Source organism: Perca flavescens, chromosome 18 (assembly GCF_004354835.1).
Source record: "Perca flavescens isolate YP-PL-M2 chromosome 18, PFLA_1.0, whole genome shotgun sequence".
Classification (NCBI taxonomy): domain Eukaryota; kingdom Metazoa; phylum Chordata; class Actinopteri; order Perciformes; family Percidae; genus Perca; species Perca flavescens.
This window is the reverse complement of record NC_041348.1, coordinates 32,504,967-32,522,466: the sequence shown is the minus strand read 5'-3', so window position 1 is coordinate 32,522,466 and position 17,500 is coordinate 32,504,967. Positions and strand designations below refer to the sequence as shown.

The 17,500-nt window shown below is 43.1% G+C and overlaps 1 protein-coding gene across 3 annotated transcripts in view; it reads left to right on the top strand.

The window, feature by feature from the left end:
• The window catches only part of ubr7 (ubiquitin protein ligase E3 component n-recognin 7), a 24,205-nt gene that overhangs the window by 3,580 nt on the left and 3,125 nt on the right, over window positions 1-17,500 (top strand). For 2 of the 3 annotated variants that reach the window (XM_028605255.1, XM_028605254.1), the window contains exons 4-11: window positions 866-926; window positions 2,753-2,848; window positions 3,195-3,248; window positions 9,200-9,305; window positions 10,640-10,704; window positions 10,865-11,029; window positions 11,544-11,709; window positions 12,218-12,279. In XM_028605255.1, the coding sequence (XP_028461056.1) occupies window positions 866-926; window positions 2,753-2,848; window positions 3,195-3,248; window positions 9,200-9,305; window positions 10,640-10,704; window positions 10,865-11,029; window positions 11,544-11,709; window positions 12,218-12,279 (775 nt within the window). The remainder of the gene's footprint in view (window positions 1-865; window positions 927-2,752; window positions 2,849-3,194; window positions 3,249-9,199; window positions 9,306-10,639; window positions 10,705-10,864; window positions 11,030-11,543; window positions 11,710-12,217; window positions 12,280-17,500) is intronic. The other variant, XM_028605256.1, reaches the window with a different exon arrangement.

Sequence of the window (17,500 nt, the reverse complement as noted above, 5' to 3'; positions counted from 1 at the left end):
CAGCCCTGTCTGCCGGGGGTTTGATTCCTCCCTGTAGCTCAGGCTGGAAACCTTTACGTGTATCTCTCCTGCTTCCGTTACAAATCTACGTGGACCAATCACAGATTGGCTCATCCACCTGGCGCGCTATTGGCTGGTTTAACACAATGTCGCACTGCTTGCTCTTGAGGGAATTACTGTAATTGTTGGAATTGTTGGGTCTTTGTAAATTATAGAGTGTGGTCTAGACCTACTCTATCTGTAAAGTGTCTTAAGATAACTCTTGTTATGATTTGATACTATAAATAAAATTGAATTGAATTGATAGAAAAGCGACCAATCAGCTTCTTGTTTACGTTCAACATGGCGGCCAACAAAGCGCAGCATCCGGTTGATGTTGACGTTGCTGTCGCTGCTACGTCACCCAGATCGTTGCTCTGATTGGTTGAAGGACTATCCAATCACGTAGAGTCATTTGAACTATGCCCGTTGATCCCGCCTCTTGTGCAGGAGAGAATCCAGAGCAGACTCCCCAGACTGATGTTCAATCTTAAAGGACTGAGCTCGGTCTGCTGATAGCCAGACTACAGATTTCACAAACTTGTAAATTATAGAGTGTGGTCTAGACCTAATGGACCTCTAGAACTAATAAATAAAATAACAATAAGAGACCGACTAGATGAAATCATGAAGTGACTGAGCTCGGTCTGCTGATGAATCATCAGCAGACCGAGCTCAGTCACTTCATGACATTTCTGTGTCAGTCTGACTCTTCTCTGTTTTCTGTCTCAATCTGTCTCTTCTTCTTCTCTGTTTTCTGTCTCAGTCTGTCTCTTCTTCTCTGTTTTCTGTTTCAGTCTGACTCTTCTTCTTCTGTTTTCTGCAGGAACTTCCGCTGTGACTGTGGGAACAGGAAGTTCACAGAGCTGCAGTGTAAACTGTTTCCTGTGAGTTTGCATCAAATAAAACCTTGGATCTGAAGCTGATTGGCTGCTTCTGCTCGTGATTTCAGCGTGGGGGCGGGGCTAACAGGCTGCGTTTAGACACATGTCAAATCTAAATCACATTATTATTTTGGTCCATATGTGTGAATCAGGATGATTATTATTATTATTATTATTATTATTATTATTATTTTGGTCCATATGTGTGAATCAGGATGATGATTATTATTATTATTATTATTATTATTATTTTGGTCCATATGTGTGAATCAGGATGATGATTATTATTATTATTATTATTATTATTATTTTGGTCCATATGTGTGAATCAGGATGATGATTATTATTATTATTATTATTATTATTATTATTTTGGTCCATATGTGTGAATCAGGATTATTTAACAGCATTCCTTGTTGACTTTTAGAAATATGTTGCATTTATTGAAGTTAAAAACAAATCAAACATTTCCTTATAATATATATGACTAAATCAGAGTTATTTTAAAACCTAATGTGCAAAATCAGAGTTCACAGTTTCTCGATCACATTGTTTTAGTGATAGTGTGGAACCCATAGACTGTTAATATTAATGGACCGAGCGTGCCGGATGCATTGTCCATTAATATTAACCGTCTGTGTTGGAACCCTAATCCTAATCGTGGTTATAATTTAAGTCATTAACAGCTCTGATGTGTTCTTAATATCGCTAACATGGCTGTTAAATAAGAAACCAATAGAAAGTCTCTAACCCCCTAACCAATAGAAAGACTCTAACCCTCTAATCAATAGAAAGACTCTAACCAATAGAAAGACTCTAACCCTCTAACCAATAGAAAGACTCTAACCCTCTAATCAATAGAAAGTCTCTAACCCTCTAATCAATAGAAAGACTCTAACCCTCTAATCAATAGAAAGACTCTAACCCTAACCAATAGAAAGACTCTAACCCTCTAATCAATAGAAAGACTCTAACCCTCTAATCAATAGAAAGACTCTAACCCTCTAATCAATAGAAAGACTCTAACCCTCTAACCAATAGAAAGACTCTAACCCTCTAATCAATAGAAAGACTCTAACCCTCTAATCAATAGAAAGACTCTAACCCTCTAATCAATAGAAAGACTCTAACCCTCTTTCTCTAACCCTCTAACCAATAGAAAGACTCTAACCCTCTAACCAATAGAAAGACTCTAACCCTCTAACCAATAGAAAGACTCTAACCCTCTAACCAATAGAAAGACTCTAACCCTCTAACCAATAGAAAGACTCTAACCCTCTAACCAATAGAAAGACTCTAACCCTCTAATCAATAGATAGACTCTAACCCTCTTTCTCTAACCCTCTAATCAATAGAAAGACTCTAACCCTCTAATCAATAGAAAGACTCTAACCCTCTAACCAATAGAAAGACTCTAACCCTCTAACCAATAGAAAGACTCTAACCAATAGAAAGACTCTAACCCTCTAATCAATAGACTCCTGGTTAGAGCAGCATATTTCTGAGGATTATTGTTCTCTCATTTTATTTTATATTATTATATACTGTGTGTGTGTGTGTGTGTGTGTGTGTGTGTGTGTGTGTGTGTGTCTCTGTGTCTCTGTCTTTCTCTATGTGTGTGTGTGTGTGTGTGTGTGTGTGTGTGCGTCTCTGTGTCTCTGTCTTTCTCTATGTGTGTGTGTGTGTGTGTGTGTGTGTCTCTGTGTCTCTGTCTTTCTCTATGTGTATGTGTGTGTGTGTGTGTGTGTGTGTCTCTGTGTCTCTGTCTTTCTCTATGTGTGTGTGTGTGTGTGTGTGTGTGTGTGTGTGTGTGTGCGGTTGTTTTCCAGGAGAAGGACGAGCTCAACACTCAGAATAAATACAGTCAGAACTTCTTTGGCGTTTACTGCACCTGCAGCCGGCCGTACCCCGACCCCGACGACCAGGTGACATACCAAGCTGTGATTGGTTAACTCTATTACGCTGTGATTGGTTAACTCTACTAATACTGTTTGTTGTTTCACCTGAAATACTAATTACATGTGAGGGTGGAGACCTGTTACGGCTCATATATAAAACCTCAAGGACATACCAAATGTAAACTTGCAAAATCAAAAATACATTTTAAAGGTTTCATAAAAAATTAAATACATGCAGAGAAACAGAAATAATTGCCGAATTTGCAGTAAAAACAACCGTTTCTAAGAGTTACAGTGGGGAATTACCAAATCTACTTCATACTGTGCTCTGCTTCCTAAATCCCTGGCTCTGATTGGCTGGCTGTGTCTGCAGGTGGAGGACGAGATGATCCAGTGTGTGGTGTGTGAGGACTGGCTGCACGGCAGGGTGAGACACACACACACACACACACACACACACACACACACACACTCAGACACACACACACACACACACACACACAGACAGACACACACACACACACACACAAACACTCAGACACACTTACACACACGCGCACGCACGGACACTTATTGTTACCTGTCTGTGTTGTTACCTGTCTGTGCTGTCACCTGTCTGTGCTGTCACCTGTCTGTGCTGTCACCTGTCTGTGTTGACTACCTGTCTTTGTTGTTGACTACCTGTGCTGTTACCTGTCTGTGTTGTTGACTACCTGTGCTGTTACCTGTCTGTGTTGTTGACTACCTGTGCTGTTACCTGTCTGTGTTGTTGACTACCTGTCTGTGTTGTTACCTGTCTGTGTTGTTACCTGTCTGTGTTGTTACCTGTCTGTGCTGTCACCTGTCTGTGCTGTCACCTGTCTGTGCTGTCACCTGTCTGTGCTGTCACCTGTCTGTGTTGACTACCTGTCTGTGTTGTTGACTACCTGTCTGTGTTGTTACCTGTCTGTGTTGTTACCTGTCTGTGTTGTTACCTGTCTGTGTTGTTACCTGTCTGTGCTGTCACCTGTCTGTGCTATCACCTGTCTGTGCTGTCACCTGTCTGTGCTGTCACCTGTCTGTGTTGACTACCTGTCTTTGTTGTTGACTACCTGTGCTGTTACCTGTCTGTGTTGTTGACTACCTGTGCTGTTACCTGTCTGTGTTGTTGACTACCTGTGTTGTTGACTACCTGTGCTGTTACCTGTCTGTGTTGTTGACTACCTGTGCTGTTACCTGTCTGTGTTGTTGACTACCTGTGCTGTTACCTGTCTGTGTTGTTGACTACCTGTGCTGTTACCTGTCTGTGTTGTTGACTACCTGTCTGTGTTGTTTACAACCTGTGCTGTTACCTGTCTGTGTTGTTGACTACCTGTCTGTGTTGTTTACAACCTGTGCTGTTACCTGTCTGTGTTGTTGACTACCTGTCTGTGTTGTTTACAGCCTGTGCTGTTACCTGTCTGTGTTGTGACCACCTCAGTTCAGTTTTATTTGTCATTGCTACATCATAACAACGAAATATTGTTAGAGCAAAAACAAACAGACAGGCATATCATTTTAAGCTGTTCATCCGCTTGTTTTATCTATATATGTCCCCATGAAAATAATTTACCCATGACTTTATACCTAATTTAATTTAACTCCCCATAAATACCCCTAGAATAACTTTATACCTAAGTTTGCTTCCCATAAATCCCTCTAGAAAAATCCCATAAAGTGCTATGTCCATTAAAGTGCATGGTGCAATCAATAAATCATTGTAATGTTTTTGCAGCAATGCAATGTCCAGGTCACAGGTATTGATGGTGTATGGGCAGAGACATTATGTCACAAAGGGATGTCCGATGGGGAATGGGGGGGGTAGTATGTCCATTAAGCAACCTGACAGCATGGGGGTAAAGACTGTTGGCTAGCCTGCTGGTTTTGGCCCTGATGGACCTATATCTTCTCCTCGAAGGCAGCAGTTGAAAGAGGTGATGGGCTGGATGTAAATGGTCCTGGAGGATGTTCTTCACTCGTTTCATGCAGCGCGAGGTGTACACGGTTGGAATGTCTGGGAGGACGACCCCAATGATCTTTCCTGCGGCTCTCACCACTCTGTGTAGGGCCTCCTTCTCTGCGCTTGTGCAGGCAGCAAACCATACCAGTAACCCGTAGGTCAACACACTCTCCACTGCACAGTGGTAGAAGTTGACCATGAGTCTCTGGGGCAGTTTTGCCCACCATAGCTTCCTAAGGAAGAAGAGGCGCTGTTGGGCCTTCGCTGTGGCAGAGGCGATGGTTTTCCCCCACGACAAATCCTCCGTCACAGTCACACCTAAGAACTTAAAACTAGAGACCCTCTCCACCACCTCATCCCCAATGAGGAGTGGAGAGTGGTTTAACTGTCCAGACCTGCGGAAGTCCACTATGACTTCTTTAGTTTTCTTTGTGTTGAGGGTCAGGTTGTTGTTGCTGCACCATTCTGCCAGCAGTTGGACCTCTCGCCTGTATGCAGTCTCATTATTCCCGGTGATGAGGCCGAGCACTGTTGTGTCGTCGGCAAATTTTATTACATAATTGGATGGGAAAGAAGAACTGCAGTCGTGTGTAAAGAGTGTATATAGAAGTGGGCTAAGCACACAACCCTGAGGGGCCCCCGGTGTTGATGGTCATGGTGGAGGACGTATGCTTGCCCACTCTGACATATTGTGTGCGATTTGTCCAAGTCCATGTAGTTTATTAGGTAGTTTTTTTGGCAAGATTGTATTAAATGCTGAACTGAAATCAACAAAGAGTAGCCTTGCATATGTGTTCCTGTGCTCTAGATGTTCTAGCAAAGTGTGTAACACAATAGCTATGGCATCCTCTGTCGACCTGTTCTTCCTGTATGCAAACTGGTATTGATCTAGTGAGGGCAGTATGGCACTTTTTATATGTGTGATGACCAGTCTCTCAAAACATTTTGCAATGATGGGAGTGAGTGCCACTGGCCTGTAGTCGTTCAGGCTTGTTACATTAGACTGCTTGGGGACTGGAACTATTATGGCTGATTTCAAGCCTGTAGGGATCCATGAGGTCGCCAGAGACAGGTTCAAGATGGTAGTGAAGACCGTTGTTAGCTCGGCTGCACAGTCTTTAAGCACCCATCCCTGCACTCCATCTGGTCCTACTGCTTTCCTTGGGTTGATGTTGCGTAGGCAAAGTCTGACATCATGGGTGCACAAGACTAGGGCCGCATCATTAGGGGGGGGGGGCAACACAGAGTCTTTATCTCTGTCAAAGCGGGTATAAAAGACATTAAGTTCTTCAACCAAGGTGGCACAACTGTTGACAGGGGGGGATGGAACTCCGCTGTAGTCTGTGATTGCCCTAATGCCCTCCCACACCTGCCGGGGGTTTGAGGAGTTGTAGAAGTGTGCCTCAACATGATTCTTGTATGCCAGTTTGGCATATCTGATGCCCCTTCCAAGAGCTGCCCTAGCTGTACTGTATGCCTCAGTGTCACCTGATCTGTATGCTATATCCCTGGCATTAGTTAGTGCTTTTAGTTTCGGTGTCATCCAAGGTTTTTGGTTTGGAGCTACACGGACCTGCTTCGAAGATGTAACGGTATCCACACAGAAGTTGATGTAACCCAAAACTGATTAAGTGAATTCATCCAGAGAGCCCCGTGTCAGCCCCTCCTGGCCCCGGAAGATATCCCAGTCTGTGGAGTCAAAGCAGTCCTGAAGTCTGGGGATTGCATCATCAGGCCATGTCCTGACAGACTTAACTAAAGGCCTAGTGGATCTGGCCTTCAGGGTATAGCAGGGGTATAAGAGGAGTGAAACATGGTCAGAGAAGCCCAGGTGGGGGTACGCCTGAGCTCTGTATGCGTGTACTATGTTAGTATATACCTGGTCGAGTATATTATTCCCTCTGGTTGCACATCTCACATTACGATGGAACGTGTGAAGTACAGTTTTTAAGTTGGCATGATTAAAATCCCCGCCGCAATAAAGGTACTGTCAGGGTGTGCAACCAGACATTTGTGTATGCAGTCATGAAGCCTGGTTAACGCTAGTTTGGTATTTGCAGGCGGAATGTAGATCGCGCAAATGTAAACAACACTGAATTCACGGGGAATATAGAATGGTCTGCATTTAAGCAGCAAAAATTCCACGTCAGGGCAGCAAATCTGTTCAACTACAGTGGTGTTTGTGCACCAAGAGTCGTTAATATAAATACACAGACCTCCACCAGTCTTCTTACCGGAGTCTGCTGTGCTGTCCGCTCGGTAGTTAGTGCGGCCGGCTAGCTCAGTCGCTGCCGCCAGGGTCGTGCTGTCTAGCCGTGAAGATCAAGCTATTACAGTTGTCCATCTGTTTCTGCATAGTCAATCGCAGTCGGACTTCATCCATCTTGTTCCGGATTGAGCGGGCATTCGATAGGAAGATGGTGGGAAGCGGGGTCTTGAATGGGTTAGCCTTTAGCCTGACCCGCACTCCCCCGCGCTTGCCTCTCTTCTGTCGGCGCTCGCAACGTCTCCTCCTCCGGTTCACTGCCTCGAGAGTCCCGGGTAGTGATCTACCGATCTGGAAGGGGATGGATATATCCACTGGAAGATGGTGTTCTACTCCGTTGTTAAGTTGCAATAGTTCAAGGCGACTGTATGTCTGCAGTAATATTAAGTGCTACCAAAACAGCGAAAAACTTATGCCCACTGTGACTGTGCACGCCGCCATCTACCTGTCTGTGTTGTTTACTTCCTGTCTGTGTTGTTTACTTCCTGTCTGTGTTGTTTACTTCCTGTCTGTGTTGTTTACTTCCTGTCTGTGTTGTTGACTACCTGTCTTTGTTGTTACTACCTGTCTGTCTGTGCTGTTACCTGTCTGTCTGTGCTGTTACCTGTCTGTCTGTGTTGACTACCTGTCTGTGCTGTTACCTGTCTGTCTGTGCTCTTACCTGTCTGTGTTGACTACCTGTCTGTCTGTGCTGTTTCCTGTCTGTCTGTGCTCTTACCTGTCTGTGTTGACTGTCTGTCTGTGCTGTTACCTGTCTGTCTGTGTTGACTACCTGTCTGTCTGTGCTCTTACCTGTCTGTCTGTGCTGTTACCTGTCTGTCTGTGTTGTTACCTGTCTGTCTGTGTTGACTACCTGTCTGTCTGTGTTATTACCTGTCTGTCTGTGCTCTTACCTGTCTGTCTGTGTTCTTACCTGTCTGTCTGTGCTCTTACCTGTCTGTCTGTGTTGTTACCTGTCTGTCTGTGCTCTTACCTGTCCGTCTGTGCTGTTACCTGTCTGTCTGTGTTCTTACCTGTCTGTCTGTGCTCTTACCTGTCTGTCTGTGCTGTTACCTGTCTGTCTGTGCTGTTACCTGTCTGTCTGTGCTCTTACCTGTCTGTCTGTGCTCTTACCTGTCTGTCTGTGTTCTTACCTGTCTGTCTGTGTTGACTACCTGTCTGTCTGTGTTGTTACCTGTCTGTCTGTGCTCTTACCTGTCTGTCTGTGCTCTTACCTGTCTGTCTGTGCTCTTACCTGTCTGTCTGTGCTCTTACCTGTCTGTCTGTGTTCTTACCTGTCTGTCTGTGCTCTTACCTGTCTGTCTGTGTTGTTACCTGTCTGTCTGTGCTCTTACCTGTCCGTCTGTGCTGTTACCTGTCTGTCTGTGTTCTTACCTGTCTGTCTGTGCTCTTACCTGTCTGTCTGTGCTGTTACCTGTCTGTCTGTGCTCTTACCTGTCTGTCTGTGCTCTTACCTGTCTGTCTGTTCTCTTACCTGTCTGTCTGTGCTCTTACCTGTCTGTCTGTTCTCTTACCTGTCTGTCTGTGCTCTTACCTGTCTGTCTGTGCTGTTACCTGTCTGTCTGTGTTCTTACCTGTCTGTCTGTGCTCTTACCTGTCTGTCTGTGCTCTTACCTGTCTGTCTGTGCTGTTACCTGTCTGTCTGTGCTGTTACCTGTCTGTCTGTGTTCTTACCTGTCTGTCTGTGTTGACTACCTGTCTGTCTGTGTTGTTACCTGTCTGTCTGTGCTCTTACCTGTCTGTCTGTGCTCTTACCTGTCTGTCTGTGCTCTTACCTGTCTGTCTGTGCTCTTACCTGTCTGTCTGTGTTCTTACCTGTCTGTCTGTGCTCTTACCTGTCTGTCTGTGTTGTTACCTGTCTGTCTGTGCTCTTACCTGTCCGTCTGTGCTGTTACCTGTCTGTCTGTGTTCTTACCTGTCTGTCTGTGCTGTTACCTGTCTGTCTGTGCTGTTACCTGTCTGTCTGTGCTGTTACCTGTCTGTCTGTGCTCTTACCTGTCTGTCTGTGCTCTTACCTGTCTGTCTGTGCTCTTACCTGTCTGTCTGTTCTCTTACCTGTCTGTCTGTGCTCTTACCTGTCTGTCTGTTCTCTTACCTGTCTGTCTGTGCTCTTACCTGTCTGTCTGTGTTGCAGCACCTGGGCGTGGTGGTTCCAGACGGTGTGGAGCTGCAGGAGATGATCTGTGAATCCTGTATGAACAACAACTCTTTCCTCTGGACCTACACGGCTCACCTTTCAGGTAAACACACTGACACTTCCTGTTTCCTGTCTCTGACTGTTTCCTGTTTCCTTCTAAACAAAGTCAATATATTCATCTTATGTTCTAAACAAAGTCAATATATTCATCTTATGTTCTAAACAAAGTCAATATATTCATCTTATGTTCTAAACAAAGTCAATATATTCATCTTTATGTTCTAAACAAAGTCAATATATTCATCTTATGTTCTAAACAAAGTCAATATATTCATCTTATGTTCTAAACAAAGTCAATATATTCATCTTTATGTTCTAAACAAAGTCAATATATTCATCTTATGTTCTAAACAAAGTCAATATATTCATCTTATGTTCTAAACAAAGTCAATATATTCATCTTATGTTCTAAACAAAGTCAATATATTCATCTTTATGTTCTAAACAAAGTCAATATATTCATCTTATGTTCTAAACAAAGTCAATATATTCATCTTATGTTCTAAACAAAGTCAATATATTCATCTTTATGTTCTAAACAAAGTCAATATATTCATCTTATGTTCTAAACAAAGTCAATATATTCATCTTATGTTCTAAACAAAGTCAATATATTCATCTTTATGTTCTAAACAAAGTCAATATATTCATCTTATGTTCTAAACAAAGTCAATATATTCATCTTATGTTCTAAACAAAGTCAATATATTCATCTTTATGTTCTAAACATAGTCAATATATTCATCTTATGTTCTAAACAAAGTCAATATATTCATCTTTATGTTCTAAACAAAGAACCCAAATTCTCTGAATTTTCTAGTTAGAAATTCATTTTTGACAGTAGTTTAAAATTCTGCATTTTCACCCATTCCTGCCCCCTGTCTACTAAATGCCCTGAAGCCAGTTGTTTGCCACCCATTCCTGCCCCCTGTCTACTAAATGCCCTGAAGCCAGTTGTTTGCCACCCATTCCTGCCCCTGTCTACTAAATGCCCTGAAGCCAGTTGTTTGCCACCCATTCCTGCCCCCTGTCTACTAAATGCCCTGAAGCCAGTTGTTTGCCACCCATTCCTGCCCCCTGTCTACTAAATGCCCTGAAGCCAGTTGTTTGCCACCCATTCCTGCCCCCTGTCTACTAAATGCCCTGATCCACCCAGATAAAAAACAACTGCCCCCTGTGTGTTTAATATGTGTCTCTGATTGAAATTAACCGTTCCAGTTAAGTAAAGTGAAGTTATTAAGTCAACCCAGGTTCCTGGGGGGCTGGTTGAAACACAGCTACTGCTGTTACACTTCCTGTTTGTGTGATGACTTCCTGTGTGTGTGATGACTTTGTTTGTGTGATGACTTCCTGTGTGTATAATGACTTCCTGTTCAGTTCCAGCTGCAGCAGTTGAGGTGAAGGGGGAACCGAACACAAACGTTCCTAAAGAAGAGGAAAAGGTGAGAATCAAACTGACCAACTATCCGTCAGATTCATTCAGACGTTTAAAACGGAGAGATCATTATTTTATCTGACAGGGTGATGATGTCATGGAGCCCATCATTATTTTATCTGACAGGGTGATGATGTCATGGAGCCCATCATTATTTTATCTGACAGGGTGATGATGTCATGGAGCCCAGCTGTAAGCGGAGCCGTGAGGAGGCGGAGCCAGGCTGCAGACTGAAGGAGCTGCAAGAGATTGGTCAGAAAAGGGTCCAATCAGGAGCCGTGTTCTGGCCGTCAGCGTGGCGCTCCAAACTCTGCTCCTGCAACACCTGCAAGGTTAAAATCTAACCCTAAATCTCGCCAGTCTGAAAGTCTTTAAAGATCAGCTGATGTGGGTTATATGTGTACTGCGTATATATAGGGTTGGGTATCGTTTGGATTTTTACGATTCCCGTGCTGAACCGATTCTTGTAAGTGTAATATTTTTACAAGCGACCACGTGCAGTGAAGGTTAATAAGCTTTCACGTCTGTTTTGGGGAGCCCAGAGGGAAAATATGGCATTTTAAACGTAGCCTACATTTACGGTAGTTAGCTAACGGTAGACTACAGAGAGAGTGTGATATTTTTATGTCCGTTTTGGCCGTGAAAACATTAAGTGGAACCGAAACGAGGAACCGAAATTTGCGTTCTAGTCCGGTCCGATTCCTACCGGTTGCGTAGGAACCGGTTCCACTATGTAACCGGGTTTTGGTACCCAACCCTGTGTGTGTGTGTGTGTGTGTGTGTGTGTGTGTGTGTGTGTGTGTGTGTGTGTGTGTGTATATAACTACTGAGCTTCTGTGTCTCCAGGAGCGTCTGTCTGCAGCCGGCCTGTCCTTCCTATTGGACGAATCGGACACCGTCCTGGCCTATGAGAACAAAGGGAAGAGCAGCGAGCAGAGACACCAAGGACCCGACCCGCTGATGTCAGCGCTGGACAACCTGAACCGAGTTCAGCAGCTCGAGATCATCCACGGTAAAAACACACTCAACTACCAGAGAACTACCAGAGACCTACCATTAAACTACCAGAGAACTAACAGACAACTACCAGAGACCTACCATTAAACTACCAGAGAACTAACAGACAACTACCAGAGACCTACCATTAAACTACCAGAGACCTACCAGACAACTACCAGAGACCTACCAGACAACTACCAAATAACTGCCATTAAACTACCAGATAACTACCATTAAACTACCAGAGAACAACTAGTAAACTACTAGAGACCTACCAGACAACTACCAGAGAACTGCCATTAAACTACCAGAGAACTGCCATTAAACTACCAGAGAACAACCATTGAACTACTAGAGACCTACCATTAAACTACCAGAGAACTGCCATTAAACTACCAGAGAACTGCCATTAAACTACCAGAGAACTACCATTAAACTGCCAGAGAACTGCCATTAAACTACCAGAGACCCACCATTAAACTACCATTAAACTGCCTGTATCTGTCGGCCATGTTTGTCAGGGTACAACGACATGAAGACGGAGCTGAAGGACTTCTTGCAGAGATTCGCAGCAGAAGGAAAGGTGAGTTTCAGACTGAAGGATCCGTGCTGGTACCACTGGGAGTTTAATAAGCTCTAATGTCCAGTTCTATCTGTAGCGCTGTGCAGCCACAGATGCATTCTGGGATAGGAGAAAAACACGCTCTGGGTTTTCATTTCTTTTGTTCTCGGGTAATCCCCGATGTCTCTGTCTGTCTGATGGATCATTGATTACATTATTCAACAGTTCTAGACGTGTACAGCTGGTTGTTTGTGTGGTTCAAACATCCGACTGTGCACATTAGGCTTCACTAAAAGAGACACAAATCTGCTCTAAACGCGGAGAGTGAGGCAGTGTTGTAGAACTCGAGATCGTCTCAGAGCGCTCTCTGAAGGTTACTCCCTCTCGTCTCGGGCCCAGATAAAGAGGTGATTTTATTTAAAGACCACAACAGTCTTCTGATTGTTTTATCAGGTTTTTCTCCTGAAACTCTTCTGGTAATAAAAGAGCACCCATTTCCTACGCAGAACGTTGTTTGAGCTACCGGCGGTGAAGAAAATGGAAGAAATGAGTGGAACCGAGAGCGACGGTGAAAGTGAACTTGCGTTATCCTCCAAAGCTGAGGACATTGTTGACAAAAAAGGTAACAGGACGTCGGTATGTGGAAGCGGATCGGATATCTCAGATTATCACGGTCTGCAAAACATGCCGTCGGTCGGTGTCGACCAAGACGGGAAACACAACCTCACAAACACAATCTTTTCTGTCACTTGAAAAGTTCCATCCCAGCCGGTTAGCGTTAGTCTGTTAGGTTAGTCTGTTAGGTTAGTCTGTAGTGTTAGTCTGTTAGCGTTATTCTGTTACGTTAGTCTGTTAGCGTTAGTCTGTTACGTTAGTCTGTTAGGTTAGTCTGTTACCGTTAGTCTGTTACCGTTAGTCTGTTACCGTTAGTCTGTTACGTTAGTCTGTTAGGTTAGTCTGTTAGCGTTATTCTGTTACGTTAGTCTGTTAGCGTTATTCTGTTACGTTAGTCTGTTACGTTAGTCTGTTAGCGTTATTCTGTTACGTTAGTCTGTTACCGTTAGTCTGTTACCGTTAGTCTGTAAGGTTAGTCTGTTAGTGTTAGTCTGTTACGTTAGTCTGTTAGTGTTAGTCTGTTACCGTTAGTCTGTTAGGTTAGTCTGTTAGATTAGTCTGTTAGATTAGTCTGTTACCGTTAGTCTGTTACCGTTAGTCTGTTACGTTAGTCTGTTACCGTTAGTCTGTTACGTTAGTCTGTTAGATTAGTCTGTTAGATTAGTCTGTTACCGTTAGTCTGTTACCGTTAGTCTGTTAGGTTAGTCTGTTAGGTTAGTCTGTTAGGTTAGTCTGTTAGCGTTAGTCTGTTAGCGTTAGTCTGTTACCGTTAGTCTGTTACGTTAGTCTGTTACCGTTAGTCTGTTACCGTTAGTCTGTTACCGTTAGTCTGTTACCGTTAGTCTGTTAGATTAGTCTGTTAGATTAGTCTGTTAGATTAGTCTGTTAGGTTAGTCTGTTAGCGTTAGTCTGTTAGGTTAGTCTGTTAGCGTTAGTCTGTTAGGTTAGTCTGTTAGCGTTAGTCTGTTACCGTTAGTCTGTTAGCGTTAGTCTGTTAGGTTAGTCTGTTACCGTTAGTCTGTTACCGTTAGTCTGTTACCGTTAGTCTGTTACGTTAGTCTGTTAGGTTAGTCTGTTACCGTTGGTCTGTTAGGTTAGTCTGTTACGTTAGTCTGTTAGTGTTAGTCTGTTACGTTAGTCTGTTAGGTTAGTCTGTTACCGTTAGTCTGTTACCATTAGTCTGTTAGGTTAGTCTGTTACCGTTAGTCTGTTAGGTTAGTCTGTTAGATTAGTCTGTTAGGTTAGTCTGTTAGGTTAGTCTGTTAGGTTAGTCTGTTACCGTTAGTCTGTTACCGTTAGTCTGTTAGATTAGTCTGTTACCGTTAGTCTGTTAGGTTAGTCTGTTAGGTTAGTCTGTTAGGTTAGTCTGTTAGATTAGTCTGTTAGATTAGTCTGTTACCGTTAGTCTGTTACCGTTAGTCTGTTAGCGTTAGTCTGTTAGGTTAGTCTGTTAGCGTTAGTCTGTTAGGTTAGTCTGTTAGCGTTAGTCTGTTAGGTTAGTCTGTTAGGTTAGTCTGTTAGGTTAGTCTGTTAGCGTTAGTCTGTTACGTTAGTCTGTTAGGTTAGTCTGTTACCGTTAGTCTGTTAGGTTAGTCTGTTACCGTTAGTCTGTTAGTGTTAGTCTGTTAGTGTTAGTCTGTTACCGTTAGTCTGTTAGGTTAGTCTGTTAGTGTTAGTCTGTTACGTTAGTCTGTTAGTGTTAGTCTGTTACCGTTAGTCTGTTACCGTTAGTCTGTTAGGTTAGTCTGTTAGATTAGTCTGTTACCGTTAGTCTGTTAGCGTTAGTCTGTTACCGTTAGTCTGTTAGCGTTAGTCTGTTAGCGTTAGTCTGTTAGCGTTAGTCTGTTAGCGTTAGTCTGTTAGCGTTAGTCTGTTAGCGTTAGTCTGTTACCGTTAGTCGTTAGTCTGTTAGTCGTTAGTCTGTTAGCGTTAGTCTGTTAGCGTTAGTCTGTTAGCGTTAGTCTGTTAGTGTTAGTCTGTTAGTGTTAGTCTGTTAGTGTTAGTCTGTTAGTGTTAGTCTGTTAGTGTTAGTCTGTTAGTGTTAGTCTGTTACCGTTAGTCTGTTACCGTTAGTCTGTTACCGTTAGTCTGTTAGTCTGTTACGTTAGTCTGTTAGGTTAGTCTGTTACCGTTAAGTCTGTTACCGTTAGTCTGTCAGCATTAGTCTGTTAGCGTTAGTCTGTTACCGTTAGTCTGTTACGTTAGTCTGTTACGTTAGTCTGTTACGTTAGTCTGTTACGTTAGTCTGTTAGGTTAGTCTGTTACCGTTGGTCTGTTACCGTTAGTCTGTTACCGTTAGTCTGTTAGGTTGGTCTGTTACCGTTGGTCTGTTACCGTTGGTCTGTTACCGTTGGTCTGTTACCGTTGGTCTGTTACGTTAGTCTGTTAGGTTAGTCTGTTACCGTTGGTCTGTTACGTTAGTCTGTTAGGTTAGTCTGTTAGGTTAGTCTGTTACCGTTGGTCTGTTACCTTTGGTCTGTTACGTTAGTCTGTTAGGTTAGTCTGTTACCGTTGGTCTGTTACGTTAGTCTGTTAGGTTAGTCTGTTACCGTTGGTCTGTTACGTTAGTCTGTTACGTTAGTCTGTTAGGTTAGTCTGTTACCGTTGGTCTGTTACGTTAGTCTGTTAGGTTAGTCTGTTAGGTTAGTCTGTTACCGTTGGTCTGTTACCGTTAGCCTGTTACCGTTAGCCTGTTACCGTTGGTCTGTTACTGTTGGTCTGTTACTGTTAGCCTGTTACCGTTAGCCTGCCCAGCGTGGTTCTTCTGCTGCTAGCAGCGCTAGCACGGCTGAAACCCAACAACCAATAGTGTCGACCATTGCACCATATGGAAAGTGAAAGCGATGGTAGTCCCAGCTTTTAGTTTTATTTACATTATTTGCATTAACATTCCTAACTTGTACTGTTTTGTTTAGGCAGATAAAGTTAAAGTTAGTCTGTTAGCGTTAGTCTGTTACGTTAGTCTGTTAGGTTAGTCTGTTACCGTTAGTCTGTTAGGTTAGTCTTTTAGCGTTAGTCTGTTAGGTTAGTCTGTTAGGTTAGTCTTTTAGCGTTAGTCTGTTAGCGTTAGTCTGTTAGGTTAGTCTGTTAGGTTAGTCTGTTAGCGTTAGTCTGTTAGGTTAGTCTGTTAGGTTAGTCTGTTACCGTTAGTCTGTTAGGTTAGTCTGTTAGGTTAGTCTGTTAGCGTTAGTCTGTTACCGTTAGTCTGTTAGGTTAGTCTGTTAGTGTTAGTCTGTTACGTTAGTCTGTTAGTGTTAGTCTGTTAGATTAGTCTGTTAGATTAGTCTGTTAGATTAGTCTGTTACCGTTAGTCTGTTAGGTTAGTCTGTTAGCGTTAGTCTGTTAGCGTTAGTCTGTTACCGTTAGTCTGTTAGGTTAGTCTGTTACCGTTAGTCTGTTACCGTTAGTCTGTTAGCGTTAGTCTGTTAGGTTAGTCTGTTACCGTTAGTCTGTTAGCGTTAGTCTGTTAGGTTAGTCTGTTACCGTTAGTCTGTTACCGTTAGTCTGTTAGCGTTAGTCTGTTACCGTTAGTCTGTTAGTGTTAGTCTGTTACCGTTAGTCTGTTACCGTTAAGTCTGTTACCGTTAGTCTGTTACCGTTAGTCTGTCAGCATTAGTCTGTTAGCGTTAGTCTTTTACCGTTAGTCTGTTACGTTAGTCTGTTACGTTAGTCTGTTACGTTAGTCTGTTACCGTTAGTCTGTCAGCATTAGTCTGTCAGCATTAGTCTGTTAGCGTTAGTCTGTTAGGTTGGTCTGTTACCGTTGGTCTGTTACCGTTGGTCTGTTACGTTAGTCTGTTAGGTTAGTCTGTTAGGTTAGTCTGTTACCGTTGGTCTGTTACCGTTGGTCTGTTACCGTTAGTCTGTTACCGTTGGTCTGTTACGTTAGTCTGTTAGGTTAGTCTGTTAGGTTAGTCTGTTACCGTTGGTCTGTTACCGTTGGTCTGTTACCGTTAGCCTGTTACCGTTGGTCTGTTACTGTTGGCCTGTTACTGTTGGCCTGTTACTGTTAGCCTGTTACCGTTAGCCTGCCCAGCGTGGTTCTTCTGCTGCTAGCAGCGCTAGCACGGCTGAAACCCAACAACCAATAGTGTCGACCATTGCACCATATGGAAAGTGAAAGCGATGGTAGTCCCAGCTTTTAGTTTTATTTACATTATTTGCATTAACATTCCTAACTTGTACTGTTTTGTTTAGGCAGATAAAGTTAAATGTTTGCACAGTTAAATGTTTACATTTAGATCTTACGCTACAAAGCGAGTATGCGTCTTGATTAAGGCTGAGCAATTTTATCGATTCTGCGATATAAATCGATATTTTTTCCCCCAAGAAAGTATTGATTTTTATGCCGCGAGTATCGATACATAAGTCCCATTCAAATCCCCCGTGTTTACCCTCGTTCACGTTGCAGGAAGAGCGATTTGGTCAGCCAGCCGCTAGTGTCGCTGTAGAGCAGCCAACGTCAACTGGCCCTCTGCCAAAGCTTTTAGTCCCCAGAATAATCATGAATTCACAAAATGTAAAGAGGAAAACATGTGTTCTGTTATTTATCATTTCAAGCATTTAGAGCAAAAACCCAGCCCCCTGTATTTACATCTCTATTCACACGCCGGGATTCTGTACAGCGA